We start from the raw sequence: 14,851 nt of genomic DNA, 5'->3' as shown, positions 1-14,851 counted from the left end.
CAGCAAATTCTGGAAATTTTAAATAAAAATAGAAAATATTGGGGGAAAAAAACAGGAGACTTCAGTATCTGGGAAAAAAAATTACGGATTTATTTGGGAATAGTCTGTGCATCTAGTAAAAGCAAAATGAAATCTGTTTTGTAGTTTTGTCCTTGAATATTTATTCACACAATTTCAGCAGCTCATTTAACAACTGCTTTATAAAAAGGCGCAATTTTAAACAAAGGGTTGCCATTAACTAACTGGTAAAGCTGACTCTACAACCATACAAGTTTTATTTCATTTTCAATTCAACAAGAATGTAACCAGACCTCTGAAGCATTACTTGTACTAAACCACCTTTCCATCCATCCAGACATTTATTGGGACATAATCCAATTCAATCTGCTAACCAACCACTATCCCCTCAACACTCAACGTCAAATACGTAACAGTTATTTTCTTAAATATTTATCAATATGAAGTATTTAAATAAGCTGATTCACATCAAGTTGGAACGACAACTGATATTGTTTGAGTTTACATAAAGTGATCAATTGCATGAAACTTAACCTAAAATGTACATTTTTGATAAGGGATTTATGAACTATTGCAGAGTAGTTTGTTTGCCAAGTCAGTTGTTAAGGCAGGGGGGAAAAAAACTATAGAAGACAACTTCTTGAAAATGGATCTAATGTATTGGAATGAAGATTTTCTCTGTCCCTCCACTGACCCCCTTCTCCACCCAAGCATTGACAGTGTCCTTCCTAAAGCAGAGTAGTGATATCTGTACAAAGATTAGACTGGTCCTATCATCATATGCATCATTTCTCCTTGATGGCTATGGGAACCCATGGTGAAACTATTAGTGGTAAGGCCAGGGTTCATACGCTCAGTAACCCATGCCGCCCAGAGTTAGCAATGTAGCCATATGTTGAATTATCTGCAGCAGTGCTGACAGTCCGATATGTATGTAGTGCATCCCTTGGTTTCCATAGAATTTAGACTTACTTATCCAAATTCTGGATCCAAATAAAGTCTGAATCCCTCGAGTGTCAGTATCTTTAAACAGCATAAATTCATTGCAATAACTTGGAAAGCAGTCTCATCATATCCTCTTTAAGGAAAAAACTCTAAATTTTACTTGTACTGACAATATTCTGTCACACCACACACAAGTTAGGATTAAACCTGGATTAATATGTTGATTCCATTCATTCTGGAGAGAGATGGTTGAACAGGTTTTTTGGCTCAGAGGGGAGAATTTGTCTATATTCTCATCTATTTCCCTTTTTATATCCGATGCTGTTGTTGGCTCAAATGGGCCTACTGTTCCATTGCTCTGCACCCACTAACAGTGGGCCTAGTGCATTAAAACTCCAGCATACTTTTCAATACGCAAAACATGGCACTAGAGTTAAAGTTCAAAACAAAAAGATGACGATAAATATAATGTGTTCATAAAGCAACGAGCAGTTCGGACTGTTTACTGCCGAGTTTCGAGGATCATCTAGGCTTGGTCGAAGAAAGAAGTGTCCTTTTTTCAGTGGAATCAGAACAAAGTGTGAGCAACATCTTTAGCTTTCAATGTACTGTCGTGCCTGCTGAGACTGATGGCAATAATGTGAATTTATGAACTTCGTGCTGAAACGCCATCCCTTAAGAATGCTAAACAGCACGAGAATCACCAAACACTTCGCTCTTGAAAATCTGAACTTAAAATGTCTCTTATTAGAATGAGAGGATCTCAAAGTCTTCGTCTTCAGAGTCAAAGAATCGTTCCAGTCTTTCCGAATCTGTAAAGTCTAGGAAAAATGAACATCAGTTATTTTACAATTCGAACATGAGAGGTGAGACTCGGCAGCATCCGAGTGCTAAATTGCTTTTGAACAGCATGTAGTTACCTGGGGTGAGACAATGAACGTCAGGGAAGCGAGAGGTCTGATGTTCCATCAGTTCAAACATTAGGAGGGCATCTTTATCCTGTGAAATCTGAGTGAGAGATGAGGATCCATAAGTTCATCCCCAAAGTAAGGTGCAATGCATGGCCAATTGCAGAAACTAGAAAAGTAACCACTCACATAAATGAGAAGTAAAAAAAGAAACAAACTTGATTGGGAGAATTGGGAGCTAATAACCTCTCAATTCTACCACTGTTAAAAATTATGATGAAACCAAAGAACCATAGCGCAATTAGTTTTGGTGGTCCAGTTTTACATGCCCAAAGGAATAGTATTATTTTTCTTTCCATTAAAATTGGTTGCTATAAGTATGTGGTGCTATGTGGGACAATACATCAAGCATCCTGGGATTTCAATAACTGGAAAAAGCAATAAACAGCTCCCTCACACTCTGAAACCATTATCATTGTAGAGGTATACTGTAGTTAGAGCCAAGTGTTTTTGCGTATGTATTCCAATAATGGCACATTTGTTAATCTTACAGTATGTGTTTCTTTTAAAGTGAGCCCCACTTTAAAAGAAGAGGTAAATAATCAACTATCAGAGAACCCAAGAGCATTAAATATAGTCATAGTTGCTTCCCACAGGTACAAATTCCCAACACGTACCTTTCGCATTCTATTACACCAATCATTAAAATCTTCCTCAGTGCTGCAGAAAAAACCCTGCAAGAGGTCAAACCAAAGAGTTATTGTACAGAAGCAGCCAGACGACATGTACTCAGAGGCAAGCGCAGTACTGCAACATTTTCATACATCATTGGGCACTTGTTTAAAGTTCTAATAATGATTCAATAAACGCAAGAGAAAACCAAACAAAAATAGCATGAGAGCGATAGAAGTACTATGGATAAGTTCAAGTCCAGACAGAAGAGGGAATCCTAGCTCCTGCATTAACATTGGTGCTAATTGCAGCACTTTAAAGATGTCATTATGGGCCTCAATTACTGCCCAAATCAGACCGACACCATGAAGCTGGTACACATACCACTGCAATGGAGGGATCCAGATCAGATATCCTCATTCTACAGGGAGGGTGCTGGCAATGGAAACTCTCATCTTGTATCAAGAAGTCCTCAAGTGGCTCTACAACAGGCTGTGTGGTGTGTGGGTCGAGGTAGATCAGTTCTTCTCCTAGGAGGAAAGGAAGCAAGAGACTGTTTTTCCTGGCTGCTGTTAAATGCTACGGGTTCACAAAATCAAGCATTACACAAACTTCTAAAGTACTTCTCCAGCAATATTTCTGGTTTGGGTACAACACAAAGCTTTTACTCATTAGGCCACTTGGCAAAGCTGAGAGTTACTTTCATACGAGTACTTTTTATAAACACATTTGCTGCAAAATTTAGCATCTCATCCAATTCACTGAAAAGGAATACATTTTGTTAAATCTTTTTGCTACATTAGGAGGATGCAGATAAACCTACTTCAACTGCCTCACAGACAGGCTCAATAATTGTTCCATGCCATCAACATTTAAAGCTTCTCCCCCTCCCTTCCCCCAGAATTAACAATTTTGTATAATGAGTGAGGATTTCAATACAAGATTATAATCTTATAATATTGCACATCTTCATTTCACTTTTTTACCGCCAAAGACTTAAAATTCCTATCTGCTCGGTTTACACAGCATCAGTGCCCTCGAGGGTACAGCTGATATTCAGCACACGCGGGGTACGTTTAGAACTGTGGGCCCTGAAATTTGACCTAGTCCTCGCCAGTAGGACCATTTTGCTTTAAATTCGTGTAATCAGACAAAAATGCAAAAATTCTTAAATTCAGTCTTCATATGGAAGGAAGCTCTTTTTTTCTGCTGTTCTTAAAAATAATTCGCTTTCAAATTCAGCCTGAATTTAAGAACTGTCAACAATTCTATACAATCCTAACATTTAAGGCAAAATAGTCTTATTGGCTAAGATCAGGGGAATTTCAGGGCCAGTGGTATTTTCACTTGAGTATGTTTCACTTGAGTACTGACCTATGTATCCAATGAAGTAATGGGCACTGTTGGGTTTTCCACCGATGACTCCCAGGGATTGTGGCAACATAAAACAGTGCTGTAAAGAAACAAATTCTTGTCACTAATGAAAAGTTGCACTCTCAGATAACAAAGATGGGACCTGAGCTTTTTTTTGTATTTAGAATTGGGATGCTGCAGTACTGCTCGTCTGCCACAGGATGATGCTGATATTTCAATAGCTCAGAGCATATATAATGGCTGAAAAGTAGTACTGATAAAAAAAGGCAAGACTCTTGTTGAATGCCAAAGAACATAGACTTTTCACCTTTCCATTTCAAAAAGAACTTAAGTTGAATAGCCCACTGCCACATTTCGCATCACATACTAAGAATAGAGAACTGTGCGAGGTACCCAAAGCAGACTACACACTTGGAATGTTACCCTCATACCCCAGTACTGTATGACCAATACCTTTAGAAGAGGAGGGGAGAAAATGAAGGGAAGAAAAAATGCCCTGTACCTTTAATGTTTTGATATATGCTTCATTTATCTCGCTGAGCCCCAGCCTTAGGGGTATTAGTAGCACCAGTGGTTTCCATGGTAACATGTCATCCGAAGAATTTGCCCCCGATGGGTACCCGTTGAACGGTCTCTGGAAATCCATATTGGGGAAGGCTTCCGCTGCTGCTGCTGCTCCAGCACATGGAGCTTCGGACTTACACAACATCTCTGGCATAAAACAAGATGAAAACACAAAACTGGTAATACAGCTTATCGAGACTCAGGTTTGGTCACTTCCCTCAACAGCCATTCCAAGACTGCTTGTGTGCACTCACGAGCTGCTTCACACACATAAGGCTAGAAAGTGATTTTTCCTTCCCAGATGCAATGAGGTCAACTGAAACATTCCAGTGCTACCTTGGCTTCAATCAACTGATACAGCACAAACCTCAATTTGAACCTGTGAACCTCTGTTCTGTAAAGATCTATGTTTCACTGAGTGTGCCTTTACCCATTAAGGCATCAGGGAAGCCACATTGATGGTAAATATTCAACATATTATTTACATCACACATTTGCTGACCAGTGGCAGCTATTAGCATTATCATTCGAATTGAACAGTAATAACTTGTGGTTACCAGGACTATTGCCATACATTATTTAATCTTTTTTGTTTAAAAAAAAGTACAATTCCCTCCCTCTTTTGTATTTCATTCTCCAATCTTCATCTGTCTGCCCTGAGATCTAGAGCAGAGTCCCCCTGGGCTCATGATCTGTAATTTCTTTAATCATATCAACTGAATTTAATTACAAAACAGGTCAGCGGAATATAGCAGACAACCTCCTGGGTGGAAGGGGAGCAGAATGTCAGATATGTGCTATCCTGAAATATACAGAGGCTCTCTATGGCTAATATGGTACTTACTAATGTCATCAATTATTACAGTGTTGTCCATTGCCACATGTACCGCGAGCATGCTCCAGTTGTCAAAGAACGTCAGTTTTCTGAAAGCAAAGAGAATATACTGTAAAGCGAATTGACAGTGTATTTTGTGGGCAGGTTGCAATAGGGGTTTAGAAGTGATTCCCTGCTTTTTCATCTATAAGGATCTGCACAAAGCCCAAGATGCATGAATACACTGCGTGATACTGTAATGAGCCGCTCCATATTCACTGACTGGTTTGTGCTGAGTTAGCTGTTCACAGCTGAAGGACTACAATTGGGCTCAACATCATATTATGGTGCAGTGCCACACTGCAAGGTGTGTTTTTCCCACATAGTAATAGCTCACGGACAATTACTATCAAGGTTATTTATTTGACTGAGGAAGTAAAAAAAATCTTCCTCGCTGACGAATAGCATAGGGTTAAAGTGTGAGAGAGAAAACATTGTAATGCAAGAAACAAATATACAATAAAATATAAAATTCAGTATATTCATTACAAATAAAATTGAGGATTTCTTAACACACAGTATGGAAAGAATACATCCAGGTAATGGCAACATGGTTTGTAATCTCTCTGGATACTAACAATTCAAATCACTTTCAATGGAATGCCTTCAATTTAAACTTACTTCAGTACTTGTGCTACAGTGTTTGGCCCATACCACTGTCCGATTGACTTGCCTTCTCCCACTCCCATTTGAGCTGGGATAAAGTGAAGGAGAACAGAATTACAAACAAAATGCTTTCATAAAGATAGCCTTAAATAAAAAAAAATTAAAATTACAGATTCTTTCTAGTGCGACTTCTCTCACATCAAATCAATTCAGTCTCTGTGAACTTATGCTTCCGCACCAACCCGAAGAACACGAAATAGAGCTCTCCTGAATTCCTGGGGAGAACGACTGGAAGCAGCAAATGTAAATCTGGTTTGTGGCTTCAAGTCGCATTACTGCTGGAAGTAATATTGCATCATATAAAAACAGGCACTTAAATTCACTCAGTACTCGATTTTGATGCGAGAGAAGGATTCTCAGTTGCAGCATTACCCCAATTCATTGAAGTGCTTTTACCTTATGATATTTCCACCCATCTTTCTTCCCAGGTCTTACTTCACTGTGCTAAAAGCCTTCCATTAAAAGATATAAACACCTTAATTATGTGAACAAATCTCCACCACACCTATCCACTGCTGCACTGCTTTACGTTCCCACACTTATTACAGTTTCTTTATACATGTCATGTCTTCACACAAAACAATCCCAGCTCTAGACTGCATGATATTTTATCACTCACTTGATTATTCACATACTGGAGAATGAACCGGTTACTGTTCAAGGGTGATCTGTTATAGATAGCACCTCCATTTGATAAAATAAAGTGCCGAGTAGCTCACCTATTTGATGAATAGAGTAGTAACTGTCTTTTTTATCAAGGAATGCATTCAGAATGTTGTAATATTCGTCCCTCTGTTGTTTCCGATTCACCCATCTCCACTCTAAATAAATATAATGGAAATCATAATAATAATGCTTGCATTCGATAAAGTGCCTTGTGATGTCGAAAATCTCAAAGCACTTCAAACAATTTACTGTAAAGGATAGTGACTATTATTAAGCAAAGTTGCAATCAAAACAAAGTAAACAAAAAAATTTAAATGTGATCTTACTCTCCGTGCTGTTGATCCAGGAGTGGAGGATAGGTTCCCACCTGGAGCCCCTACTGTGTTTAACTAATTTACTTAAAGACAGAAAATGCTGAAACTCAGCCTCTTAATGTCACACAACTGTGTGTATGGTTTGCTTTAAAGAAAGCACCAGTTAATTCCCTGCCCACAGGATGAACAAATCTAAAGAATCCACACTCCAAACTCACCACGGCCCAAATGTCTGCAGATAAGTGCCTGGGCGAAGATCATCTGTCCACACCGCAACATACAACCCCAGCCATTGTCTGAAGTAGGTCCCGTGCCTCCTGTCCAAACAAGACATACAGAGCAATCACTAACACAAGTCTTAAAACATACAGATAATGTTTACAGGCTGGTGTGCCAGTATAACAGTCCATTTGCCTTTCTCTACATCACTGTGGCTATGGCGACACTATTTTAGCCATATGCACTAATTTTAGAAACAAATATCTTACATACACTCACACAATTACTACACGTGTATGTTTACATGCAGATTTAACAAGCATCTACCACCATTCATTGTGAAATTTTGCAATCTTCTCTATTTCCCTTTTGTGAGACACGCCAGACCCACCCCTGCTCTCCATCCAGAACAAGGTTGGCTGCTGCTTGCCTTTTGCCATGACCTGCCCTGATGGCGCTGCTCATTTACTGGCTGGGCTTGCTTTCTTAATCAGGCCTGAAGAGGTTATTCCAATTAGTCGAGCTGGCGAAGATTGACAACTCTCCTCTGTATACATTCTGACTGTTTTACATACTCGTGTAGCTCCAGAATTGCCCTTCTTCATTACTAAACTGAAAAGTATCAGCCTGGATTATGGTGTTAAATAACCTGAAAAACGATGTTGCAATATTTAACGTGAACATCAAATAATGAGAATATTGAGCAAATTAACATTCAAGCCCCTAGATTAGATTTCAGCCTGTAAATTGCTCCAGGGGAACCATTATGCTCCCAAGCAACTTCAATTTGTTGAAAGGTTATTGGCTTGATGTTGTTTGGTCACTTTGCATAATAATTTGTTGAAGTAAAGAGTCATTTTCTAGACGTCATCCTTCATAGACATCAGTTAAACATAGCTGGAGATACCAGTTAGAAAAGAAATCCAGACCCATTTAAAAACCTTACAGTGGAATTCAGTCACAAATAGGTTCAAGTCAGGGAACAATAAATACATACCAATAGGAGAGAAATTCCTCCTGTATGTAAACCAAAGTCGTGAAGTGACGTCTGCAAAGATCTCATCTTTATCTGGAGGAACAAAGAGCATGTATTCACCTTGGTGTAAAAATGGTATCACTCATTATTGGCACAGTTGGTGCTACTGTCTAGCTGTGACATGATTTGTTTCAGACCAATAAAAAATGATTATGGGTAAGAAGTGACTTGGCTGGATATGGAATAGATTATTGAATTCTGAAAGCCACTGTCTCTCAAGACTGACTGCAGTAATAATAATCCTTACATTTGATATAGCGCTTTATCACGTCTTCGAGACATCTCAAAGCACTTCACAAAATATACTGTAAAGTGAATTGACAGTGTATTTTGTAGGCAGGTGGCAGTAGGGAGCTTAGAAGTGATTCCCTGCTGTGTCCCCAAATACTGTGCGTGTAAATGTACTGGGTCCCCCCAATACTAGTATGCTAGCAATATAACCTCATCTCCCACTACGTCCCTATGAGAAAGCTCCCCAGCCTCTCTCTCGCTTTCTCTCAGTACCTGTGAGTGCACTGTACTCTGTTCCCAAAATCCAAACTGGTTCTGCTGTTTCTGGAAAGTCTTCAAAATCCGCAAACCTCAAGGTGTCGTAAGTTAGAGTAGCTGGAAAGGTAATTAAATCATTTTTAATCACAGCGACAATCTACAACATATCAAACTGTAAAGTGCAAGTCTTTGTTCTCACTGCTGTAAAATTCAAGTTAGCAGTATATCAGGAAATATACGTGATCACCTTATATCACTATTAAAATATAGCCTATTAAAAACAATTTAGATGATATGAAAGCAGCACTGCTTATCCAGGAATCTAGCTCTCACTACAGTAGTAGATAGGCTGCTTGAAACAAAATGTTATTCCTGGTCTGCTTCCTGTTAGTCACACACATGCACTCTCACATCTGTTCCCAATAATCCTTCTGCATTGGCGCTACGAACAAGGCAGATGCAAAGCTCAAGACAGTTTCACACAAGGATGGCGTGTAAAGGGAGATTTTTTTTCAAGAATCCAATACATTTGGAACTTTTTAAATAGCATTGTGGCAACAACGGAATATAATCATAGAACGACTGGAGGCCATTCGGCTCACCCTTCTGTAGTGTTGAAGAGATCTTTCTACACTAACGCCATTCCTTTGGTCACCCCTACACCGTTTAGTATTATGTCAGTTATCCACTGCACTAAGCCATGTTAGAGAGGAGTTGGAGAGAGAGCAAAGCTAGAACCCTTATAACCATCATGTTTTCAGCACCTTGGGACGTCCTCCCGACGTAAAAGGCACTGTACAAATATATTTCATTTACCTGAATGAAAATAGATAAGTGCTGTAATTACCAGCACCAGGAAAAACATTGGTTGGTACAGCTAATAAAGTAGCCCTGAACAATAAATAAATTAACAGCATATTGGCACCATGGGAATGGCAAAGAGAAAAGCAGGTTTAGAAACAACTTAAAAGCACAATATTGTGTGTCAGAAATGCAAAGTAGATCATTTAAAATTCACTTTTGCATCAGTGAACTAAAATAACAGTAGATTGTGCTCCGCGGCAAGGCAAAGAAAAAAGCATATTATGAAGCACAAAATGTATATAAATATATAAGTGTGTTCGCAAAAATCCTATACAAACAATCTGCAAAATAAATTACTGCTTGCATTTTGTTTAGTTTGATTGCAGTTACTTCCTGTTTAATAACAATATTGTCATTAAACGACAAAGCGCTGCAGATCAGAAATTCCATTTCCAATCCACTCCATGTTTGCTGCATCAACAGTAAATATGAATGTACACAAGATGGAGAATTACATAAGTAATTTGATAAAGTCAATTAAGATATAAAATATAAAGTTCTGCAACTCAGCCTCATATTGCAATGACCAGTTTAATTCAAGCTCTGGATCCTCACAGTAACTTTTTCCAAACAAACATTATTCAACATACAGATGAATATCAGATGCATTCAACACATGCTATGTGTAATATCTTCATTTGTGTTAATAAAAATTGGTAGCAGTTGCAAACACAGGAATATCTTCAAAACAGACAGCTTCAGGAAGTTACTAGAAAAGCACATTGAGGCATTGGTGTTATTCTATAAACAGCAACAGCAAAGCTTAACCTGGTGATCAGCAGAATATCAATCCAGAAACGCATTACACTCTTAAGAAAAGCCAGCCTGTATATAACAGGTACAGGTCGAGTTCATGCTTCTGATGACAGGGGTTGGGTGATAAATCTATTTTGGTGCATCCTTATTCTTTACCAGCAATGAATTTCATGCAGAATACAAGCTTTCACAAGAGAATCATATGACTGGAACTCAAGTACCATTTTGTCCATTATGCTATGTGACATTCAATTTTATTTTACTGCATGTTACAGGGAAATAGTATTTCCTAAACTTACTGTGATAAAGACCTATAAATATGCCTGCCGACTAGAAACATCTAGCCTAAGTGGCCATTTTTCAATTGAGAACCTTTGGCAGTGAGTGTCTAGGGACTATTGGTGCATAGGGGGACACTGCAACCAAACCACACCTTGTCCTCAAGCAACATTTACACGTTGATTCCTGGATGGTGCAAGAATGCTTTCTGATTTCCCCATTTTTAACCGGGAAGCCAAGGTCAATTTTAGCATTCCTATGGTTGCCTCAGCTGACGTAAGCTAAAATCAGCAGACAAGGAATCAAACTCAGGTCCTTGTCGATCTGTGCAACTTAAAAACTCTCCAAATACACAGTTAATAAGCCAACAATGGAGCCAAGATGTGTGTTTTTTTTTAAAAAAGAGTCGACTTTCAGTTCATACATAAGGGGAAGCTAGATAAGTACATGAGGGAGAAAGGAATAGAAGGTTATGCTTGAAGGCTTAGTTGAGGAAGGGCAGGAGGAGGCTCATGTGGAGCATAAATGCCAGCATAGATCAGTTGGGCCGAATGTCTGTTTCTGTGCTGTATATTCTATGTAAACATCAGGGGGAAAAACAATTTGGAGGCAAATTTGCTGTAACATTTCAATGATTGAATTGTGGAGTGTGACACTGATAACAGGCCATCTAAATTGCTGGCAAGTAAAATCAGTCCAAGAGAGCACAATGCCAGTTCAAAATACAGTATAGTTGATTCATCTGTGTACAATATGCCAAGACGAGAGAAGCGATAAAGTATAAGTGATTTAAAGGATTCCAAGTTCCCAAAAAGGTCAACAGTGTTTGCTAGTTTTCACATCTAACTCATTGTTAGATTATAGGTTTTGCATGTGCCATTATTTTCTCTATTAAGACAGCCTTGATGATAGATTGTTTAACAAACATACTAATTAGCGCTCACTATTATTAAGTCAGTTTATAAATTGAAGGCAGAAATTATAGTAACCCATTTAAGAGCTGAGCACTGATTACAGCCAACCTTTCTCTACCGATTACAAAAACAGTTAACAACAAAAACTTACATTTATATAATAATCCTTGCACTTGATACAGCGCCTCACCACATTTTCGAGATGTCACAAAGCGCTTTACAGAATATACTGTAAAGTGTAGTGACTGTGTATTTTGTGGGCAAACGCTGCAGCCAATTAACATAGCTAATATAGCATCGTTCATGTGGGGTAGAGTGCTTGACAGTAGCGGAGTCTGACCCCGAGCTAGAGCTGGAGGGATGGGGAGGAGACTGAAAGAACAATAAAAAGGAAGATCTTTAGGGGGATTTGAAAGTGGGGAGGGGGGAAGGTGGAGGGATTGAGGGAGAGAGTTCCAGAGTTTTATGGCGTAGTGACTGATGGCCTGGCCACCGATGGTGGGAGCAGAGGGGACCAAGGACAATCATGAGACCTGAGCCAGCCGAGTGGAAGCAGCGAGTGTTGGAGTGGGTGCTAAGCAGATCGGATAGGTAGGGAGGTGCGAGGGCAAGCTTCCTGATACTTGTCCAGTTAGGACCACTCTACCTGTTAGAGCTGTGGCTTGTGGGGTTAGCAAGGAGCTGAGTGGGAAGAACTCCTGCTCCCAGTGACTAATCTGGCTCTGCAAGTTCTGTTGATCCTCCATGGCCTTAACCCCTCCTACCTCTCTGACCTATCAACCTGTCTGCTTCCTTTGATCAGTGGGCTCCGGCCTGCTCCTTATCTCCTGCTCTACAGCCCTACCATCGGCGGCCGGGCTTTCAGCCTCTCTGACCCCACCCTTTGGAACTCACAATCCATTCACCTTCCCTCCCTCCCTTCTTCAAGGCACGATTCAAGACCCTCCTTATCGACGTGCTTTCAGCCGCCCTCCTACTTCTCTGCCCTCCCTCATCCTAACCCCCCCACCCTTGGGTCCTTATCCCTGGCTGTTCAGCCTTGGGACGTCCTTCCCCCAAGAAAGACGCTTTACAAATGTAATTTTGTTGTTGTTGATGAGCCAGGTTGGCTGGTCTGTTATCATCAGTGCCCTGGAGTATTACGGACCTATCTGGTTCAGGAACTGGACTACCAAGACTGCCACAACGATGATGTGATTCCAACATTACATTGCCAAGCACATCATCTGGGAGTCAGCTCAGCTACAAGGGGACTAACCTTCCCTTCTTCCCCCCGCCCACCCAAGGAGGATAGTCACTAGTTGGCAAGACATCTTGCAAATTGAACCTACCAGATGCATAGTGCAGAAGAAAAATTAGACCTTGGAGAATTTGTCCTAAGATACCAACAAGAAAGTCATTGATATCTCATAGACTAATGCACACTCCAGCAATTGATGGATAACTAAGGTTGAATCTTCTGCATTGTAGGCAATAACACAGCCTGTGAGAGTTCCAGAAGGAGCAGAGCTGAGTATAAAGCTTCACCACTGATATCCTGATGTAGACACAATTCATTTCATGATTATCACTCAAGTACAAACGCCGCTATAAATCGTCCTCTTTCAGAAGTCACTCTTTTGTAATGAAGGGGTCATTTAACATATTGCAAACAGGTGCAAATTACGCAGCACATTTACAACAATGATCACAGAGATTAAATTGATATGTCTTTTTTTTAAAAAAATCAATCAGCAATAAGAAACAACTGAGGCAATTTTGAAAGAATGGGAGAGTCGGAAAGGATTTATAGGATAGTTAGCAATCAGAAATGATCTCAGCTCAAACGCCTGTTCTAATGTGAGCCAAGTACAAAACAGATAAAAGCATCGCAGGGAAAGGGGCAGGAATGGGACAAGCTTTCCATAAAGTTAACATTGCTTATCACTCTAAATATTAGTGTCACTGCAGGACAGTCTTCTGCGTCACAACACCTGACAGGACAAGCAAGATGCGATCGCCAAGATGTCAATTCACAAAGCCTCAGGAGTGAGCAGTGCACAGATTGTGAGACTGCATCGGTGCTCCTTGACTGGACTCAAAACACCAGGAGACAAAAGAAATGCTACTGTGAAGGCGAAGACAGCCCTTCCTCCAAACCCCAGCTGTTAGTCCCAGTTGGCGTTACAGAGAAGAGAATCGATGTTCAGGTTTTTGAAAGGCTGGGCAGGGGCTGGGGGGAGGAGCAACGGCTGGGGCTGAGCGGGGGCAGGGGCTGAGCGGGGGCAGGGGCTGAGCGGGGGCAGGGGCAGGGGGTAGGGGCTGGGGGCAGGGCAGGGGCTGAGCCTGCAACAATGGCAGGGGCTGAGCTGGGACGGAGCCGGGGCAGGGCACAGAGGCAGGGCAGGGCTGGGGGCAGGGGCTGGGGGCAGGGTAGGGCGTAGGGGCAGGGGGTAGGGCACAGAGGCTGGGGCAGGGGGTGGGTTAGAGCTGGGGCAGGGCAGGGGGTAGGGGCAGAGCTGGGGCAGGGCAGGGGGTAGGGGCAGGGGAGGGGCAGGGGGTAGGGGCAGGGGAGGGGCAGGGCTGGGGCGGGGCAGGGGGTAGGGGCAGGGCTGGGGCAGGGGAGGGGCAGGGCAGGGGGTAGGGGCAGGGGGCAGGGCAGGGGGCAGGGCAGGGGAGGGGCAATAACAATAACACAAAGAGAAAGAACATCCTCCACCAGGAAAACAACAGAGGAGAACCAGACCCGCAAGAGCAGCGGGTCCCCGCCTCCCCCGACACTCGGCCTGGTTTGCCAGGGAATGGTTTGCCAGGGAATGGTTTGACAGGGAATGGTTTGCCAGGGAATGGTTTGAGACAGGGAATGGTTTGAGAGGGAATGGTTTGAGACAGGGAATGGTTTGAGAGGGAATGGTTTGAGACAGGGAATGGTTTGCCAGGGAATGGTTTGAGACAGGGAATGGTTTGAGACAGGGAATGGTTTGAGACAGGGAATGGTTTGAGACAGGGAATGGTTTGAGACAGGGAATGGTTTGAGACAGGGAATGGTTTGAGACAGGGAATGGTTTGACAGGGAATGGTTTGACAGGGAATGGTTTGACAGGGAATGGTTTGACAGGGAATGGTTTGACAGGGAATGGTTTGACAGGGAATGGTTTGACAGGGAAGCGGCGACCCGATTGCAACCTTTTGCTTCAGAAACCAAACCGAAAAATCACCGCCACGGGAGCGCGGGGCCGCGACCACTTACCCGCATCCATGGCGCAAAAGCACTGTCACTGAGCGCGCGCACCCTAACCTGATGACAGGGTGGG

At 41.6% G+C, this 14,851-nt stretch overlaps 1 protein-coding gene across 1 annotated transcript; it reads right to left on the bottom strand.

Moving 5' to 3' along the window:
* Positions 1–1,092: 1,092 nt before the first annotated feature.
* atg4b (autophagy related 4B, cysteine peptidase) lies at positions 1,093–14,843 on the bottom strand. Its single transcript, XM_007886629.2, has 13 exons — positions 14,788–14,843; positions 8,761–8,862; positions 8,218–8,289; positions 7,220–7,318; positions 6,741–6,842; positions 5,977–6,049; positions 5,326–5,405; positions 4,420–4,628; positions 3,918–3,996; positions 2,928–3,073; positions 2,549–2,605; positions 1,884–1,971; positions 1,093–1,784 (listed from the first exon to the last, which is right to left on the bottom strand). Exons 1-13 carry the CDS (start codon positions 14,795–14,797, stop codon positions 1,711–1,713), a joined length of 1,191 nt encoding a protein of 396 aa, XP_007884820.1. The 5' UTR covers positions 14,798–14,843; the 3' UTR covers positions 1,093–1,710.
* Between the last annotated feature and the right edge of the window lie 8 nt (positions 14,844–14,851).

The sequence above is a fragment of the Callorhinchus milii genome, unplaced genomic scaffold (assembly GCF_018977255.1).
Source record: "Callorhinchus milii isolate IMCB2004 unplaced genomic scaffold, IMCB_Cmil_1.0 Scaffold11, whole genome shotgun sequence".
Lineage (NCBI taxonomy): Eukaryota > Metazoa > Chordata > Chondrichthyes > Chimaeriformes > Callorhinchidae > Callorhinchus > Callorhinchus milii.
This window is presented reverse-complemented; position numbering and strand designations above follow the sequence as displayed.